Source organism: Amblyomma americanum, chromosome 6 (genome assembly GCF_052857255.1).
Source record: "Amblyomma americanum isolate KBUSLIRL-KWMA chromosome 6, ASM5285725v1, whole genome shotgun sequence".
NCBI lineage: Eukaryota > Metazoa > Arthropoda > Arachnida > Ixodida > Ixodidae > Amblyomma > Amblyomma americanum.
In genome coordinates this window covers 43,055,089-43,075,904 of record NC_135502.1, presented here as the reverse complement: position 1 = coordinate 43,075,904, position 20,816 = coordinate 43,055,089, and the positions used below count along the sequence as shown (strand labels likewise).

Here is a 20,816-nt window from a genome sequence, read left to right as displayed (position 1 = left end):
GGGAGAGTGAGCGAAAGTTACTGAGCAACTCGGGCTCGAGTCGGCAGGCAGGAAGCCATTCATGCAGGCAGAATACATTTCCTTGAGCAGCTCGTGCTTCTATACACCAAAGTGCCTGCTCCGAAATCTTTATGACCTTAGTCAAAGCTAGCATCCTGTACACATACATCAGTGTTTCTCAGTGTTTTCTGCAAAAAGCCCAGCATACCGTTTAAATACAAAAATATGCCATTTAAAATTAACAGCCCCACTCAGAGAAGTTTAGCGCTTCAGTATATTAGATGTACTTAAGTCCAAAAAGTCGCCCATTTAGCAATGGAGCCAACTCTACGCAAACATGACACAGTGGAAAGGATCACGCACACAAGACCATCCCAGTGGCATTACAGCACCGCACAGCGATAATACTGAGCAAATTCTCAAGCTGGCAAGTTTCCACTACCAACACAACAGTATCTTAACACTTCCTGCTTGTTCTCTCTCAAAATTCTCATGTTCTGGCCTTCAACAATTTGGTATGGTACCATGCTCATTCATGCAACTCAAAGTTGTGATCATTTTTTCTTTTTTTTTTAGAATAAAGTATTCGTTCCCTTCAGTATTTGAGAACATATAAACAGCAGAACCACATGAAACTAATCACAGCCGATCAGCTGGCACTCAAAACCAAATGGAACGATCAAAGGTTCACTGCAGAGTTCGCTTACTGCGGTACATTTTACGTTCATTAGTTATGCAACTAAAGCTAAACTTTCTCCCTGAAGGACAACCTTTTTCTGGCAAGGAACAAGATTCGACTACGAGTAATCAGTGCTTGCCCCGTGTTGTTCGAGCTGCTTTATACGTCGATTATGCACAAGCCAAACAAAGTAGTGTATACGTACTTTGTTCTTGTTCTGTTCCTCAAACACCGCCGGTGGGTGAAGTAGAGAGCAAACGGCAGTACCGAAAATGTGATCATGAGCATTGTCCAGCTGTGGCAGGCGAGCAAGAGCACTGTGGGCAGGAGGATAATCGGCGAGATGAGGTCCAGCTCCACCCGCTTCGCGCCTCCGAGCCAAGGCACCCGAATGCGGTCCATCGCTGTGGTTTTTATGCGTGACCAGTAAGGTGCGGGAACTCGACGGCACGTCAACAGTCTTGAGGTGAGTGGGAAGAAAAAGAAGATGAAATAAATACAAGCCAGTTCGGCATGCTGCGCAGCATCAAAAAGCGATTAGGCGAGGTTATTCACGCCCACAAAGCTTGGCATATCGGTATGTTTCCGCATAGCGCCAAAGCAAGGAGCTCCAACTAAACCGGCGGGTAAGACAGAGCGAACACGCGTGAAAACCACGAACAATACAGAGGGACATATTTCCTCGTAAAAACCGATCAACGCCTGTCGCACTGCTTACCGCACAAAGCAGCTCCGCCGGCGAGCAGCACGGAACGTACCGGCTCACTTAAAATGATAATGGTACGGATATAACTGGCATCGATAAGCACAAAATTGCATTAGGACAACTTGCCTGTCAAACGCGGTATCCAAGGCTTCGCAGTCGCACAGGCATGCCAAAATGTGCGATCGTTCTCCCAGTTCCGAAATGTACTCGCAGCAGCACAGTGGATCGTCATCAGGCGTGCGACGGTGACCAGTTTTCATAATAACGCTCTCATTACGCGACTTCCAACGCTCTGAGCGGCAGCGACATAATACTCCCTCCACAGCATCGAGACGACAGGCGCCCGAGTACACACGACATTTGCAGACAACGGGAGAGGGCGGATCAAGCAGGAGAGCGGGCACCCGCGCTGGCCCAACGCTGGCCGCTGGCCCGCAGTAGGATAAGGGGAGGGAAACTATGAAGTAGAGGGTACAGAGAGGTATATCGCGTTTCTAAATGAAGTTGGGATGTTAAGGGCGCTATCTAGCGACGATGCAATGCATTGTAGCGCGCAATTTAAACTAGTGGTGCTAGTGGGCAGATTCGTCAGGCAAGCTTACTAGCGGTTTGGAAGCTCCATGTATTACTCGCGAGTCTGAAATTCTGTACAACATTTGTATCTGCTAGACGGTGTTGGCTAGAAACGGTGTATGCAAGAAGACGACAATATCATATAATAAGACCTCGTGCATGTGAATAATACATATTACATCGCCCTCGACGAAGCTTACCTCTTCACTGAGCTGCTAAATGCTGCCAGCATCACACTCGGGCTGCATGATACGTGTGGTAAAAATCCGCTTTCTAACTGTGCTCACCTTCGCGTGGCCAAACGCATTTTTAAGTCATTTGTATTGCGGTTGATTCACCGCGGAGTGTCACTGTTGTATCGGGCGAGATAATTAATCAGATCGCAAGTCGCGCGAACTTTTTAGGTTCCCGCAGTATTTTTCGAAACACGGAAGCAGCGGAAAGGAGACGTGGACTGCCGTGAGAAGTGCACTGTGCAGGTCATGCCCGGAAGTGCAGCACTGTTACGTTTGGAGACGCCAACATGCCAAGAATATTCAAGCCACTGAGAAGCATCAATCGACAGAGGCTTCAAAGGGCCGTCGACGTGGTTGCAGCGCCACGAGTGCAGGGGGTGGCGTCTGCAAACCCCCCCTCCCCCCTGCCCCCCCCCCCCCCCCCCCTGCTGTTTACGGGGCGAAACGGCCCTCCGCTGCCTGAGAACGGCTTTGAGGAACCTGTCGTTTGTTCTCAACGCAGGACCTATCCGGGACATAACGACGTCTTTCTCCCGGAGGGGACAGCGGGGGAGCCGGCGAGCGGCGCGGCTGCAAATGAGCCGTGGCAAATACGGCCGTCTTTGACTAAGCCAAGGACGCCGGAATTCTCGTGCTTCGAAAACAACCTCGTCTTAGACTAAGTGTTTTTCCTTATACGTGGAACCTTCTGCAAACTGCAGTGGCAACCTTTAGTTCCCACGCTACCGCTGTGAAGTGCAGGTGGCTGACCTTCGACGCTGCTTGGGACCCGCTTGGGGCTATTCATCACTGCTGCCTGGACAGCGCGGACCATAACCTGCCAGAAGTGGCAAGAGTGTGTTGTTGGGGGCGTCCTGGAAGGCGGACCCTAAAGGCTGGACACGTGATCTATATCACAGTGATTCGACGCATTTTTAATGAACTAAATTCCCCAACTAGGGACGGGGGACAGGGGACCCTATTTAAGCAGCGATCTGGCGTGTGATCAGCCAGCTCCCGATTCACTCTTGCGAACTATGTAAAAATGTAAATAAACCCTTCAGTCTCTTCTCCTCCTCGAAGATCCTCTCATCTCTTCGTCACCCCACAAAAGCAGTCTCCCGATCCGGAACCTGGGGACACCGGCCGAGCGAGAGACGGCACAGGCGAACCAGAGGCCCGCACCTAATAACTGGTGGCAGCGGTGGGATCGAAGCGCAATCCCCCAACACCGGTGGTCTGCTACGCGAGAGAAGCCCCACTCCTAACAACTGGTGGCAGCGGTGGGATAGAAGCGCAATCCCCCAACACCGGTGGCCTGCTAAGGGGTTGGAGCCCCACACCTAACAACTGGTGGCAGCGGTGGGATCGAAGCGCCATCCCCCAACACCGGTGGTCTGCTACGCGAGAGAAGCCCCACTCCTAACAACTGGTGGCAGCGGTGGGATAGAAGCGCAATCCCCCAACACCGGTGGTCTGCTACGCGAGAGAAGCCCCACTCCTAACAACTGGTGGCAGCGGTGGGATAGAAGCGCAATCCCCCAACACCGGTGGCCTGCTAAGGGGTTGGAGCCCCACACCTAACAACTGGTGGCAGCAGTGGGATCGAAGCGCCATCCCCCAACACCGGTGGTCTGCTACGCGAGAGAAGCCCCACTCCTAACAACTGGTGGCAGCGGTGGGATAGAAGCGCAATCCCCCAACACCGGTGGTCTGCTACGCGAGAGAAGCCCCACTCCTAACAACTGGTGGCAGCGGTGGGATAGAAGCGCAATCCCCCAACACCGGTGGCCTGCTAAGGGGTTGGAGCCCCACACCTAACAACTGGTGGCAGCGGTGGGATCGAAGCGCAATCCCCCAACACCGGTGGTCTGCTACGCGAGAGAAGCCCCACTCCTAACAACTGGTGGCAGCGGTGGGATAGAAGCGCAATCCCCCAACACCGGTGGCCTGCTAAGGGGTTGGAGCCCCACACCTAACAACTGGTGGCAGCGGTGGGATCGAAGCGCAATCCCCCAACACCGGTGGTCTGCTACGCGAGAGAAGCCCCACTCCTAACAACTGGTGGCAGCGGTGGGATAGAAGCGCAATCCCCCAACACCGGTGGCCTGCTACGCGAGAGAAGCCCCACTCCTAACAACTGGTGGCAGCGGTGGGATAGAAGCGCAATCCCCCAACACCGGTGGTCTGCTACGCGAGAGAAGCCCCACTCCTAACAACTGGTGGCAGCGGTGGGATAGAAGCGCCATCCCCCAACACCGGTGGTCTGCTACGCGAGAGAAGCCCCACTCCTAACAACTGGTGGCAGCGGTGGGATAGAAGCGCAATCCCCCAACACCGGTGGTCTGCTACGCGAGAGAAGCCCCACTCCTAACAACTGGTGGCAGCGGTGGGATAGAAGCGCAATCCCCCAACACCGGTGGCCTGCTAAGGGGTTGGAGCCCCACACCTAACAACTGGTGGCAGCGGTGGGATCGAAGCGCAATCCCCCAACACCGGTGGTCTGCTACGCGAGAGAAGCCCCACTCCTAACAACTGGTGGCAGCGGTGGGATAGAAGCGCAATCCCCCAACACCGGTGGCCTGCTAAGGGGTTGGAGCCCCACACCTAACAACTGGTGGCAGCGGTGGGATCGAAGCGCAATCCCCCAACACCGGTGGTCTGCTACGCGAGAGAAGCCCCACTCCTAACAACTGGTGGCAGCGGTGGGATAGAAGCGCAATCCCCCAACACCGGTGGCCTGCTAAGGGGTTGGAGCCCCACACCTAACAACTGGTGGCAGCGGTGGGATCGAAGCGCCATCCCCCAACACCGGTGGTCTGCTACGCGAGAGAAGCCCCACTCCTAACAACTGGTGGCAGCGGTGGGATAGAAGCGCAATCCCCCAACACCGGTGGTCTGCTACGCGAGAGAAGCCCCACTCCTAACAACTGGTGGCAGCGGTGGGATAGAAGCGCAATCCCCCAACACCGGTGGCCTGCTAAGGGGTTGGAGCCCCACACCTAACAACTGGTGGCAGCGGTGGGATCGAAGCGCCATCCCCCAACACCGGTGGTCTGCTACGCGAGAGAAGCCCCACTCCTAACAACTGGTGGCAGCGGTGGGATAGAAGCGCAATCCCCCAACACCGGTGGTCTGCTACGCGAGAGAAGCCCCACTCCTAACAACTGGTGGCAGCGGTGGGATAGAAGCGCAATCCCCCAACACCGGTGGCCTGCTAAGGGGTTGGAGCCCCACACCTAACAACTGGTGGCAGCGGTGGGATCGAAGCGCAATCCCCCAACACCGGTGGTCTGCTACGCGAGAGAAGCCCCACTCCTAACAACTGGTGGCAGCGGTGGGATAGAAGCGCAATCCCCCAACACCGGTGGCCTGCTAAGGGGTTGGAGCCCCACACCTAACAACTGGTGGCAGCGGTGGGATCGAAGCGCCATCCCCCAACACCGGTGGCCTGCTACGGGACAGAAGCCCCACTCCTAACAACTGGTGGCAGCGGTGGGATAGAAGCGCAATCCCCCAACACCGGTGGCCTGCTAAGGGGTTGGAGCCCCACACCTAACAACTGGTGGCAGCGGTGGGATCGAAGCGCCATCCCCCAACACCGGTGGCCTGCTACGGGACAGAAGCCCCACTCCTAACAACTGGTGGCAGCGGTGGGATAGAAGCGCAATCCCCCAACACCGGCGGCCTGCTAAGGGGTTGGAGCCCCACACCTAACAACTGGTGGCAGCGGTGGGATCGAAGCGCCATCCCCCAACACCGGTGGCCTGCTACGGGACAGAAGCCCCACTCCTAACAACTGGTGGCAGCGGTGGGATAGAAGCGCAATCCCCCAACACCGGTGGCCTGCTAAGGGGTTGGAGCCCCACACCTAACGACTGGTGGCAGCGGTGGGATCGAAGCGCCATCCCCCAACACCGGTGGCCTGCTACGGGACAGAAGCCCCACTCCTAACAACTGGTGGCAGCGGTGGGATAGAAGCGCAATCCCCCAACACCGGTGGCCTGCTAAAGGGTTGGAGCCCCACACCTAACAGCACCCATCATTTACTTCATAGGTATGTGAAGATCTGAAGTCGGGAAGAAAAGTCCCTAGACCGCGGGCTCCATAAACGAAGCCAATAGCTCTGTAATTGTCGTCGCCGGTACCTTAGGAGCACTTCTTGCTGGACGAGTCGGTTCACGCATGGTTTTGCGCTAACACGCGATACAGACACATGAGACGAGGGTGGCGTGACTGGAGCCGGCTGGAAACCACACTTATGGAGGTGAAGGAACAGTATTTTGATTTTCACCTCACAAGTGTGGTCTCCAGCCGCGGGCTAATAATAGAGCTATCCGATTCGTTTACGAAAAACGTGGTCTAGAGACTTTTGTTCCCGAGTGTAGATGCCACATTGTGAGAAAGTACAGAAACTCACACAAACACTACATTCTTTCGTCATGAACATCAGAGCCTTCGGCACTTCTACACGAAGTACAGATCCGACAACCGCGCACGAGTACTTTACGGCGACTCACGTGCGCCCTTTCCAAGCTCACGCCCTCCTCCGTCGAACGCTCGTGCGTAGAGATGGTTATTGGTTAGATTCTTTAAGCGTCACGCAGCTACCATGGCTGCGGCCAATCAGCAGCGTCGCTCCGGTGGGTCAGGAAGCACCGCCCTCCCCCTCCCTCTTCCTGGAAAAATTCCCCCGCGCGTCGGCGGTGGGACCGGCGGAGAAGCGCTGACCACATTTGAACATGCAAAAAGTGACCAGGAGTGGGTAAGGCGCGAATACGCTGACATTCGAATTTTGACTACAGATAACTCAGCTTCTACACAACGCATTTAAAATATTCGTGCTGGAGGATATTTGTGAAGCGGCGTCCTTTAACATCCCAGGAAAACTGTGCCTTTATTGAGAGCCTCTTTTCAGAGCTTTTTCGCGGTTTCTATGTACCGAAAACTTCTACAGGCACCTGTGCATTAAGTTATCCCTCAACCGTATTCTCTCTACGCACCGACAGACTATGAAAAAATGCTTCCTTGAACAAGCTCCGCTCACGTGTTCGATGCAGCGACGCTGCGGCATGCATGGACCACGTACTCCAGGCCATCTGCGTTACAGCCAAACACGGCAGGTTCAGATACCTTAAAGGGGCTCTGAAAAAGGCTCTCAATAAAGTTTCGATATGCCTAGAATGTCAATGGACGCCGCTTCACAAATATCCCCCGTAAGAATTCTTTTAGTGTTTTTCGTTGCAGCCGAGTTATCTATAGCAAAAATTTGAATTTCCGCGTCTTCGCGCCTTTTCCTCTCATCACTTTTTGCATGCTGAAATGTCGGCGCTCCTCCGCCGGCCCCACTCACTCGCCCATCCGCTTGTTAGCGGAGTTGTCACGGCGAACCTGTGATAGCAGTCCTCTGCTCAGCGGTATTTATTCACACGGGAGATGGAATCCCTCTCTAATTAGTCAGGGCGACGGCGCACACGTCACGCCTTCGACAGGAAGCGCGGTGACGCAGTTTCCGGTTTTGCTCCGGCGGCCGCCGCCGACCGAGGAGGGGACCGTTCGTTCCATAGAGCTACTAGGTTCGTTCGGCCGGCCGATACGTTCAGTCCCCTCCTCTCCGGGATACGTGGCCGCACTTGCCTTCGGTGGCATGCATCTCCACTGCACATCGATCCGCGCCGATGTACGCCGTGTGAATTCCGTCGTACAGGCTGTTTCACACTTAGGGGGAAACTGGGAGCGCGAAGCCGCCTGGTTCGAGCACCGCTGCCGGCGAGAGGCAGCGAGAATTGGCGCCAAGGCGCACGCATGCAGAGAAAAAACAGCCAGCCGTGCTTTTTTTGTGCATGCGCCTTTGTCGCCGATTCTCCCCCGCTGTGCAGAGATTCTCCCCACTGTCCTTGCCTCGAGCGACAAGACACAAGATATTTAACAGATCTCACAGCGATCTGCGTCGACGCCGCCGAATACCCCAGTCGCGAAGCTTTTTCGCTCGCGGTTGTAAAATGCTGTGGACGGCCGTTGGTTGCGTGCTCCATTCACGTCAGATCGTCCGAAGAGGCCGGGGAGGTGGCCATAGCCTTGGCGATGGTCTCCACCTCTGCAGAAACCATCTTCAGCGACTCTAAATCTGCGATTCGTAATTTCGCCAAAGGCCGGTTCTCCCCTGTCACCCTATCTCTCCTCCACTACACCAACCTCCAACTCCGCTCGATCCAATTGATCTGGGTCCCTGCGCACTCATCCGATCCAGGGAACGAGGCGGCCCACAGTCATGCCCTATAGGATTCGTCGACAGGGGTGTGGTGTCGCCCGCGTCCTGCGGACGGCGAGAGATCGTATGGTTACATTTCATGACATAACCATGCACTACCGCTTAGGTAGACTTCTATATCCCCCCGCACAGACTTCTCTCACCAAACCATAAGAGGTTGCGTGGATGCAACTCCAAACGAACACCTTCCCCAACCCGCGATATATGCCCGCATATACCCTGGGGTCTACTCTCCCTCCTGTCAACTATGTGGCCAGCATGCCACTCTATCCCACATACTCTGGGCTTTCCCTCAGGACTCCCCTCCGCGAGGTTTGCAGGTCTCGAATCCAGACTAGTGGGAGGCCGCATTGCTCAGTTCCGACTCGGACACTCAGATCCAAGTTGTGACAAGAGCCCTAGAAGTCGCCGAACGCCGCGGGCTCATGGCCACTTGATGGGGCTATAGCCTCACACCAACTGCTACCTTGGTCGATGAAAATGAAGTTTATCCTCCTCCCCCGCTGTCGGCGGCAGCGCTTCGCGAAGCGCGGCTGCCACGCGCTCCCAGTTTGTTGTTGTTGTTGTTCCCCTCACAAAATCTCTTCGTCCGTCTCCCTTCTTCTTCGTCCCTTGTCTTCTTTGCGCGGTTTCAAGGTGCATTCTCATACTCGTTCCCTCTAAGTGTAAAACAACCTTTACATGACGTGTTGGGCGCGCATTCGGGTGAAAGCCTGGCACCGCTGGTCGCCGCGAGGCACGCAAGCGGGAGTTTTTAAAAATGTATTGTTAAATCTCCGGCTCGCTTTAGAGGTCTTGTACGCGGCATGGACATTCGGTGCCCTGTACTGTACATAATGCAAGCATTTTATAACCAGTCCCGAGCACCGTTTTCAGGGACCATTTAAAGGGGTACCGAGGACGACTCTATCAGTCGGATACAACTCACGAACAACAACAACAACAACGACAACAACGACAACAACAACAACAACAACAATAATAATAATAATAATAATAATAATAATAATAATAATAATAATAATAATAATTGGTTTTGGGGGTAAGGAAATGGCGCAGTATCTGTCTCATATATCGTTGGACACCTGAACCGCGCCGTAAGGGAAGGGATAAAGGAGGGAGTGAAAGAAGAAAGGAAGAAAGAGGTGCTGTAGTGGAGGGCTCAGGAATAATTTCGGAGCCCGGCCTCCACTGCGGCACCTCTTTCTTCCTTTCTTCTTTCACTCCCTCATGCTGTGGCTTTTCCCAGCCAATGGCGTCGGCCGATTTTCATGACACTGCTAGCGTGTCAATGCAGGAAGCGGCGCTACAATGGAGAGAGTGGTCTATCCCAGACCATAGAGGGAAGGGATTATCCCCTTTCATCTACGACGCCCTGCTTTGTCACACTAGCAGGGTCATGAGAATCGGCAGACGCCATTGGCTGGAAGAGGGTCCTTTGAAAGAAAAAAAAACCGCTGCATTCTTAATTTGTATCCGACTATAGTAAAAACTGATTACCTGGCTCTTGCTGGCTATGTTGACGTTTGTCCGGCAGAAAAAGGCGCATTTATCATCAAGAAAATTGGGCTTAAAAATCTTCCTCTCACTGTATTCAAACTCAAACTCGTTGACGTCCTCACCGCATTGAAAGCTTTCATGCCGCAGCAGATAATATTGCGAGCGATCTATCAGCACTTCTCCCTTTCAATCAAACATCGAATCCCGGTCTGCCCTGCCCCAGATGCTCATTGTATCCCCCGGGGTGAGCTGGCTTAGTAAATGGCGGTAGCATACTGTTGCCTACCAATCTCGGCGCGCGTATACCACACCACCAAGATTGTGCTATAGGCACGAATAGGCAAACAGCGTTACCCTCTTACCCACCGAGGTGGCTCAGTGGTTATTGCGTTCGGCTACTGATCCGGAGTTCCCGGGTTCGAACCCGACCGCGGCGGCTGCGTCTTTATGGAGGAAAAACGCTAAAGCGCCCGTGTGCTGTGCGATGTCAGTGCACGTTAAGGAACCCCAGGTGGTCGAAATTATTCCGGAACCCTCCACTACGGCACCTATTTCTTCCTTTCTTCTTTCACTCCCTCCTTTATCCCTTCCCTTACGGCGCGGTTCAGGTGTCCAACGATATATGAGACAGATACTGCGCCATTTCCTTTTTCCCAAAAACCAATTATTATTATTATTATTATTATTACCCTCTTTCAGGCAGCCATCTTGTATTTCAGCGCGCCGCCTATAGGCCGTGAGCGTCAATTGCTAAATATAATGAAACTGTGTACCGCTGACGTGGGCAGGCAGTCTTGCCGTTCGCCCCAGGAGAAAACCCCGCGTCGTCCGCATGTACGAGCACCGCTGAATTATTTCATCACAAGGGCATTTAAGCAGAACTATTTCATCGCAATTTCATTCCTTTGCAGAGGTATTTTCTGTGCGTAATATTTAACGCATGAGCTAGCGCTGCGTTTTCGCATTACCCCTTTGTGTAATTGCCATTGAATACCCTTTTTGCTCCCTTGCTTGCTTGTTTGTGGGGTTTTTTAACGATCCAGAGAGCTACACGTGGCATATGAGAGACGCCCTAGTAAAGACCTCCGGATTTTTTTCATCCACCCGCGGATATTTAACGTATGCGCTGACATCACACAGCACACGAACGTTTGTGCTTCCCGCCGCGTACGAAATGCAGTCGCCACGGCCAGGCCATGATCAGGTATTAGCCAATGAGGGCGGAGCATTGCATGATGGCTAATGTGAATGTGCCGTTTGTGGCCATGACAGTCAGGTCCGGGAGCTACATGTGTTCTGCGGTGTGCGAGAAAAATGAGAGAGGGAGTCACAATGTGCCTGGACAGATGCGATGAGTTGAAGCTTTTTGTATCTCTGTGTGCCTTTTTTTTTTTCTCTGCCTCTTGCAGTAACCCCTGCTCTTCAATGCGGGAGGGCGGCTTTTATCTATCCTTGCTTCTCGCTATCTCGTATTTCTACTGAACTCCGTTTGTTCCTAGATAAAGCACCAGCTGTTGCTTCCTTCACCTCCTGGCCTTCTTCCGTAGAAGTGTCGTCGCTCTTCTGTGGTTTGCGGACCTTTTCAAGTTTCCTTGGTATTGTGTGGGCATGGCTCTTCCTTGTTTGCCTGTTCCAGCAGCTGCAAAGCTGCATGTGGTGGTGTCCTTGGCATTTCTGTGATGTCTTCCGCCTTTTTGATGCAAGCGCAGTCTTTTTTTTTTAAAGCGGGGGGGGGGGGGGGGGGGGTGATTCGATCGTGCTTTGCGTGCATATTTTGCGCGCGCATGTGCGTCCACACATCCCTATTGATTTCCCTTCCACCGTAAGGCGCTTTAGAGTTAATGAAAATAAATGTTGTTACCCTGTGTAGTATATAGTATACTCCGGTGCACATAACAATCGTGTTATTGTTATTCCGGTCGACGATACTATTTTGACCACTACAGTTAATTAAAGTGAAGAGATTGCCGTGTATCGAGAACTAGGCGGTCATCGAGAACTTAAATATTTATTCGCTATAGATATTCATGCATTTCAGGTGTAACTTGGTTGTTGTATTTTTAATTTTATTTTGCTTGTTGAAATCTTGCTGAAGCAGTCTCTCTTTAAATGTAAACTGAGCCTGAATCTGAAATGTTTAAAGGTGACGGAAATAATTTCAAGAAACTGCAATCGCGTATCTGCATTTTCAATTTTCTTGAACGTAATTGACAATGGTACGCGTGGCGTCGCCTTACTAAATGAAGAAAAAAGAAGGCTTTCAGGCTTTTCGTTATTTTTCAGGCCGAAGAAACGACAACAGTAATAATTATAATAATGGACACGAGATTAGCAACTGCTGTGCGGCAGTTCATTAAATTAAAGCGCACTCCTCCAGTTAGGGCCGGCAATCGCTCTTTCATTGTGGTAATTTGAAAAAAAATGAAAATTGGTTTTTATTATTATTAAGTAAATGGCGCAGTATCTGTATCGTATATCGTTGGACACCGGAACCGCGCCGTAAGAGAAGGGATAAAGGAGGGAGTGAAAGAAGAAAGAGGTGCCGTAGTGGAGGGCTCCGTAATAATTTCGACCACCCGGAGATCTTTAACGTGCACTGACATCGCACAGCACACGGGCGCCTTAGCGTTTCTCCTCCATAAAAACGCAGCCGCCGCGGTCGGGTTCGAACCCGGGAACTCCGGATCAGTAGCCGAGCGCCTTAACCACTGAGCCACAGTGGCGGGTTATTGTGATAAGTTAAAACACAGAATGCGGACAGGAGTGGAATGTAGACAGAGGTGACTGAAAGAGCATCCTATATTACAACAGGCTTTTGAACAATTTTGCGCACAGTCGTGAAGCGCTCAAAGACAATAAGACAGACAAGAAACGACTGGACAAGCGGTGAAAGTGGGAAACAGGTCTCGTAATTTCCTCACTAAGACCCTGCGTATAGCACACGACGACACGTGTCGTTTGGAATATAGACCTCTTTCCAAACGTCACTTGCGCACGTGTAGCTATACAGCTTGGTTGCACAAGGAATTCCACTTGTGACAGAGCGGTGCAGTAGGCGCTGCAAGTGCGGGTGCTGCACTGACAAAACTTATGTGAACAGCAGTGTCGGCGCTGCCCGAAGATTGACAGAGCGCATCCTCCTGCAGCATAGTCATTAAAACGTTCTCTTTAAAATCTCCTCTGGGCGAATCCGTGCTCACTATAGCCGAACGCTACAACCACTGAGCGACTTTGAATGACGGAACAGGAGTGACGCGCTGATAATCTCTTGCCGAAACAACAGCAGATGGAGAGAAAAAAGAATGCGCTTTGGTTGTATACGTGCCAGTCCTTATAGTCGCTGGTCGTGACCGTAGCTGGTAGTCGTCGACCCAACAAAGCCGCTCGTTTGGTGCGTCGCTTGAAATCTCGACGTGCGCTCGACACTTCACAAGTGCGCCTGCGAGTGGCCAAAAACACCTGTTTCAAGGGCGCATAGCAAACTTGACCCGCTGGAATGTTCTCAATTGCATTCAAGCCGCTAAGAGTGACGAGGCTTACATCAATCAGCACAGCTCCATCGCCGAGACCGCAAATATAAGTGCTCTGTACTCGCAGCATTGCTGATCAACGATGCTTTCTGTCGGAACTGAGTGCATTTACGATCCCTGCTATAGACAACACCGCTGGTTTCGCTCTGTGCTCTGCGCTGTGATAGTTAGCTATAGATGACCGCTTACATGGGCGCTGCTCACACCCACCCAACGTTGAGAATGCGGCCAATAGGAGGCGTGTCTCGAGATGAAGTCACCGCCAAGCTGCAAATTAGTTTAATTCCGACTGACGCACGGCCATAGAGCGGGCGGGAAGTTGCGTGTATACCACTTCGTTGAGCTGCACCGTAACACTGGACAGAAACCTTACCTACGTAACACAGCTGCATTATTTTTTTGCCACTTGTTCGACTCAGGAAGTGGCAACAAATTCAGTATATTTCGATAAATATTTGAAGCGCATGCACCTAAATTTCTGTTTTGCACGCTATCCAGTCTGTTTTGAATGCCGCGGTAACTCGGTGGTCGCGGGATCACTTCAGTGGAGGCCCGACACGACCAGCTTTGATTGATGAGCAACGTCATGCGACTGCAAAGCTGACTCCGGGAATGATGTCCAATGGCACCCTAGTGACAAGTAGAAGCGAAGTCCGTATTTGAGAATCATGATGCGGTGTTGTGTTGCTCGATCCCCACTACATAATTCAGATATGCCGCGCATTTCGCATTCCTTGTGGCGCCTTTATCAGAAGATAATTGTATTGTTATTAGCGACTCTTTCACGCGGCAGGAGGTAGAACTAACAATTGATCAGTTACCTCTCTTAAAAAAACATGGTCCCGGTGTAAGTTCATGCGAATTTTATAGTTTTTAAATCTATTCTCACTCATGTCCTGCTGCAAGTATTGACGATGGGTTCCGATGTAGAGGCCTTAGTCTTTTACCAAAAGTCACAAGGTATTAATTCCAAGGAGTACACTGATGCGGAAAAAATGGCTGCGGCTTATCTCGGCTAAGCGAAAGCTCGGCAATCGAAAGCTTTGTTATGCGAGGTTAGGCTGTGTTTCTAAGCCAGGTTAGACTCAACCTCTTCGACCGTCGCCGAATTCGTGGCGGAGGCAGGAGCAGCGGCGGCTGCCTCCAAAGCTGCCGCATTTCGGCATCCTTCAACCGCCGCTGAGCCAGTCTAAGCTCCCGTTCTTCGTCGGTCTCTGCCGCTAGCTTGGCCCGTTTAACTTCCCTGCCTCTAGCTAAATACTGAGCATGACTGGCAACGTCAGCCGGATGATCAGACTCAGCCCGTCGTCTGCGAGAACGCGTCCCAACGGCGTAGACGGCCCCGGCCGACTCGCTTCATCCAAAGCGAGAAACTGCGAGGCGGCAGTGGGTATGCACGCGAGAGCGGCGCCGCCTTCCTTTCAAGCGAACGGCGAGTCACGTGGTTAGTCACGTGGGCATAGACGCCGAGGCGGCGCGCGGTGCAGCTGCGGCGAGTCACGTGGAACGTCACGTGGCTGACACACCTCCACTCCTCCAGTTGAAGGTCAAATGTACGCGCCGATGACCTTGGCTCGACGCGCCTATATAGTTATGCTTTCGCTTTAAAACTGCGCTCTGTGGAAGGCTGTTGCGCATTGGAGTGCGACATTACTGGAGGGAGCGGGCTCCGGCAGTGCGTGTTATGTTCAAACTTTTGTCCCTCATCGGCTTTCGATCTTTGGTCAAGTCCAGGCCTGTAACACTTTTCTGGCAACAGAGATTTATAACGTGCGCTAGGTCCTCCACTGCGCTAGACATTGCGTCCAGCGTTTCCATGGAATATTTGCGACGTTTATGTGGTCATGCAAATTTGAGCTGTTGCGATAACCTTTGCAGGTCCCTTTGTGCAGCGGAGCTGGGCTTAGTGCACCAGTATGCGAGACAATATAGTTACCCGTTTCTTCTGTTTCATGGTTATTCCCATCCGATTACTACAGCATTCTTGCAGACTAGCTTCACGACTCTCCTTCCCAACATAGCGGTTTCTACAAATTTTACTGACCGCCCTTCTTTACAGGATTTATGCAGGAAGAATGCTTGGGTGCGATTTTTTGACAGTTCGCTTTTCTGATGAGAACGTTGATTCTGTTTCGCGCAAGAATTTGTACAGCCCAATCGATAACGATGCTGTTTCTGCCGCCACTGTATCGTCCTATCTTGCTTTGGTATCGAGGGTCTATGATGCATTAAAGTGAGTGCGCAAAATGCTGAATTCTCCTTGCACCAAAACGTTTTCTGTAAATTACACACCCAAGCTGTATACACTGTTAATGCATAGCTCCATAGAAAAAAAATATTTTGGTTTCTTCTGCTAACTGCCGTCTGCGCGATATGTATGTACCTGAAACCACTGAGCACTGATTCATTTTCTGCAAAGACGCAATTTCGTTTTGGCACGTGTTGCAAAGGAAACCAAAGAAAGTGGCAGTGTTTGAGATATATAGTTGCTCGCATAGGATTGTAAAAGCGCTTAAAGAGCAAGGACAATTTTAAAAGTCTGCCTTTCTGCGTCCTCATCTTTTGAGTGTTTTTACGCTACTAAAGAAAGAATGATTTAAATTCCTATTGTGTTTTAAATTCGTTGTGGTTCCTCAACATGATTACCAACGCTATGACGTGATTTCGTGATTCGACTCCATAGCCTGCGGAAAACGTGTATGATGGATCCCAGCTTTGAACCTGTTGTTTCTATCAGAAGACATTTTAACCGAATGATGTCCCAGGTAAAGGAATTTTATGAGGAAGTGACTTTCCAACTGAATTTTCCGCTGTTTACGCGTTGTCTAACCTTGCCGCCCTCTTTGTTGTGTTGAGCTGTCTGTTAAGCTTGTGAAGCAAAAGGCGCTAGTTGAGTGCATTGCAAACATAATGAGCACATATAGCCCCTTCCTGTACATAAATACCATGAGAGAAAGAAAAAAAAAGCGATCAGCGCTCGATTCCCCGACGAGGAGCCTTTTTTTCATCCCTCGTTGTGCTACATGCATGTATACAGCGAGCCATGTTCGGGGGATTGTGCACAGCGCGTTTCTCTATGAAAAGAGGATAGTTTGAGGCTGCCCCTACTCATCCCTCCTCGTTAGTATAGTGGTCAGTATCCCCGCCTGTCACGCGGGAGACCGGGGTTCGATTCCCCGACGGGGAGCTTCTTTTTTTTTTTCTCCTTTGCTCTGTATATACTGCAAACTTATCGCTTAGCCATTGTTTGCCCATTTTCGATAGTTGTCGGATAATGCCCACAAGCTCCTTTGTTGCGCCGCCCTCGACCATCGGTAGCCAACCAGTCGAGGCGGAAGAAGCCGCCATTGCTCTGGCAACTGCTCACACTCAGGCTGAATGCATTTTCTCAGACTAAAAAATAATAATAATAATAATTGGTTTTGGGGGAAAGGAAATGGCGCAGTATCTGTCTCATATATCGTTGGACACCTGAACCGCGCCGTAAGGGAAGGGATAAAGGAGGGAGTGAAAGAAGAAAGGAAGAAGAGGTGCCGTAGTGGAGGGCTCCGGAATAATTTCGACCACCTGGGGATCTTTAACGTGCACTGACATCGCACAGCACACGGGTGCCTTAGCGTTTCTCCTCCATAAAAACGCAGCCGCCGCGGTCGGGTTCGAACCCGGGAACTCCGGATCAGTAGTCGAGCGCCCTAACCACTGAGCCACCGCGGCGGGGCAGACTAAAAAACGCCGATGCGTAACTTCACTATGCGCCGAATCCACGCACCCGCTTACCGTATCCTCCAACTCATACCGCCTCCCCAACGCGTAATCACCATCCTATGGGTTCCAACGCACTGTTAAGCCACCCTAGCACTGTGGACACCCCGGGAATGCAGCCGCCCATGAACACGACCGAGCACTCGTCAAGCGGGCCGCGGACGGTCTACCTTCCTTTCGCAGCGCGCGTGAATGCCTACCGCCTCAGCTACGTACCCTTCCCCGCATAACTCCCTGTCCCAGGCCGAGCAAGTTGCTTGGCGTCGATTACAAACGAGCACTATGCAGTCCCATTACCTTAATTTCCTAATTAATCCAGGTGACGCTTCACCTCATTGTCTCTGTTCGAGAGCGCGTGCGGACTTTATTCTTATACCGGGTATTTCAGCGAACACTTTAAAATAATAATAATAATAATAATAATAATAATAATAATAATAATAATAATAATAATAATAATAATAATAATAATAATTGGCTTTGGGGGAAACGAAATGGCGCCGTATGTCTCATATATCGGCGGACACCTGAACCGCGCCGTAAGGGAAGGGATAAAGGAGGGAGTGAAAGAAGAAGGGAACAAACAGGTGCCGTAGTGGAGGGCTCCGGAATAATGTCGACCACCTGGGGATCTTTAACGTGCACTGACATCGCACAGCACACGGGCGCCTTAGCGTTTTTCCTCCATAAAGACGCAGCCGCCGCGGTCGGGTTTGAACCCGAGAACACAAAATTGTTCAAAAGCAGGCTTTTCGGGCTAAAAATATGGCTTTTGCGGCATAGTATCACTGGTGTTGGCGGACACCAGAAACCGGTGAATCGTCTTAAGTAGCAAGCTGGTTAACTAATTTTTAATAATTAACTTTTTAACTAGTAGAGTTAGACGCCTAGTTATAGCCTTCGTCAGTAATAGCCATATCAGTATTTATAATTTTGAAAACGCGATTACCCTTGGTGCTGTGGCTCGACAAAATTTGGCTTTTTCGACTAGTTACGAAGTGCTCTGGAGGGGTTGCTTTGCCTGCATGCTTTCGAAAGCAGGTCTATAGTGCCTAGGATATCCTAGTATATTCTAGGCACTATAGCGTATGTATTTTCGCACAATACAGCTATAGTGCCTAGGATATTCTAGGCACTGTAGTGCAGCCATATTTTGTTCGAGCCGCAGCGATGAGGGTAACCGCGTTTCGAAATTTTAAAAACTGATATGGCTATTGCTAACGACCGGCGACCAATCTTTAATTGCAACTGGGCGCCTAACTCTACTACTTGAACAATTAATTATTAACAATTAATTAACCAGCTTACTACTTAAGACGATTCACTGGTTTTTCTGGTGTCCGCCAACACTGGTAATACTATGCCGAAAAAGCCATATTTTTACCCTAAAAAGTATATTTAAAAAATTTTTGAAAGTGTCCACTGAAACACCCGGTATATTGTTATTGCCCCAACAACCCTACCCGCCCTTTGAAGGGGCTGAGCGACAGGAGCGATGAGAGGCAGCTCTAATAATAATAATAATAATAATAATAATAATAATAATAATAATAATAATAATAATAATAAATTGGTTTTTGGAGAAAGGAAAATGGCGCAGGATCTGTCTCACATATTGCCGGACACTTGAACCGCGCCGTAAGGGAAGGGATAAAGGAGGGAGGGAAAGAAGAAAGGAAGAAAGAGGTGCCGCAGTGGAGGGCTCCGGAATAATTTCGACCACCCGAACACTGACATCGCACAGCACGCGGGCGCCTTTGCGTTTCGCCTCCATCGAAACGCGGCCGCCGCGGTCGGGTTCGAACCAACCCGGGTACTCCAAGATCAGTAGCCGAGCGCGCTGACCACTGAGCCACCACGGCTGGTAGGCAGCTCTGCGCATCTCACGGCAGGAAGATCAAATCCGGACCGTGCGCTTGGCCATGGGGGGTCGCCGAAGCCCAAGGATTTTCGGCCACCTAGAGCGCTCTGAGGGCCCACCGCCTTCCTCTTCCCCAAACCGCCCCCCCCCCCCCTCCCCCAAACTTCTTACCTGACCCAGTTCGGAAGTCAATAAAGTTGTTTCCTCCTCCTCTTTTTCTTTCTTCTCTCCTTTGCTCTGTGTACACTGCACACTTATCGCTTAACCGCCATGGCCTTGTTCGGAAGTTGTGTGCCGCGCGTTTCTCCCCCTATCCTCTCTCCCGGTCCCCTCACCCCTTTCATTTCATTTCTCCACTCTGCCTGCTATACTCTATTTCCGCTGCCCCAGCTCAGGTGCTTCAGTAGCGATGGCACATTCGGGGGCTAGCCAAAATCTTTTCCTTCTTTTCTATTAGTATGTGTAATAAAACCACTTACTACTTTCCGTATGATAAGAGGACAGTTTGAGGCCTTCCAAGCCATCCCTCCTCGTTAGTATAGTGGTCAGTATCCCCGCCTGTCACGCGGGAGACCGGGGTTCGATTCCCCGACGGGGAGCAATTTTTTTTCTTCCTTCTCTGCCTCTCTCTTTTGCTCTTTGTATGCTTCAAACTTTCCCTAAGCCATTGTATGCCCATTGTCAATAGTCAAGTGCACAGGGAGTTCCTCTATGATAAGGCAGTATTTCGAGACCCCCTCCTAATTACACATTCCAGGTTTTATTTTGGAATAGAGCTAATGTAAGGAAAATAACAGAAAAAATACAAATACTATGCGTACTGCCATCGGGGAAAACAAAAACCGCGTTCTCGAAAGTTCAATGCTTTCACATTCCTGCACGTAAGCTGACTTATGTGCCCTCAGATCTTCTGGGAGAACAAGTCGTGACAACCTTTTCAGGCCTTTAGGTGGTGTGTGCCTGACGCTACCCAACTCATTGTAAACAATTGGTGTCCCGTTTTTTTTTTTCTTAAGGTCAACACGACCATTCGCACATATCTGCAGCAGCGCCTCTCGTTTGCTCTTCGAAACACAATCGTTTCTTGTAAAGGCTCATACACGCTGTTAGCGGGTGCTTTCGGGAAGTCGTTAGTGCTTGTCGATTTCTGACAGCGTGATTTTCAATGGAGTAGTACATCAACAAAGTGAAACGCAAACAGTTGAATTCAGATATAATAGGCATCATGTTTCCAGAACTAATGTATCCCTGTACAGCGGAGGCCAAGATATACATACATAAAGATGTCTTAAAACGGGTTAAGGAAATGATGATCCCAGCGGGAGTTAGAAACTTATTCAAACAGCATACAAATACGTTGCCTGTCAAAACATGGCTACAAGAAAGTGGCATGTTCCTGCCATGGGGGACTAAGTGCATTCTATGCAGGAAACCAGGGAGTTTCGAAGATGTATTTCTCAATTGCTAGAACGCTGTATTCTGGGAAGCCCTGCAACCTAACCTTAACAATACCTCCCGCTCACACCCAAAGGTATTCGGTTTCTTGCAGTTAACAAGGAGTTGATTCCCCATGACGTGTTTTTTTCTTCTCGGCCTGCATGTAATCTGGTGGAGTCGAATGGCACTAAGAAATTGTAAACCAGACGTCTGCCCGGTGTGCAGTTATTTGTTGAGAATGTAAGCTACGTAACAGCCTCAATAATTTCTGCGATGAAGTGA

General features: G+C 50.8%; 1 protein-coding gene and 2 non-coding genes across 5 annotated transcripts in view; 2 read left to right on the top strand and 1 right to left on the bottom strand.

The window, feature by feature from the left end:
• GABPI (zinc finger DHHC-type palmitoyltransferase GABPI) overlaps positions 1–20,816 on the bottom strand; it is a 33,733-nt gene that overhangs the window by 6,637 nt on the left and 6,280 nt on the right. Inside the window, exons 1-2 of one of the 3 annotated variants that reach the window (XM_077669255.1) lie at positions 1,512–1,844; positions 885–1,139 (exon numbers count right to left, since the gene is read on the bottom strand). In XM_077669255.1, coding sequence (XP_077525381.1) covers positions 885–1,139; positions 1,512–1,645 — 389 coding nt within the window. In that variant the 5' untranslated portion in view covers positions 1,646–1,844. Of the gene's footprint in view, positions 1–884; positions 1,140–1,397; positions 1,845–20,816 lie in introns of those variants that run through there. The other 2 variants (XM_077669254.1, XM_077669253.1) reach the window with 2 other exon arrangements.
• TRNAD-GUC (transfer RNA aspartic acid (anticodon GUC)) lies at positions 16,590–16,661 on the top strand. Its single transcript has one exon. It is a non-coding gene; the product is annotated as a tRNA-Asp (tRNA).
• Positions 19,625–19,696, top strand: TRNAD-GUC (transfer RNA aspartic acid (anticodon GUC)). The gene has a single exon. It is a non-coding gene; the product is annotated as a tRNA-Asp (tRNA).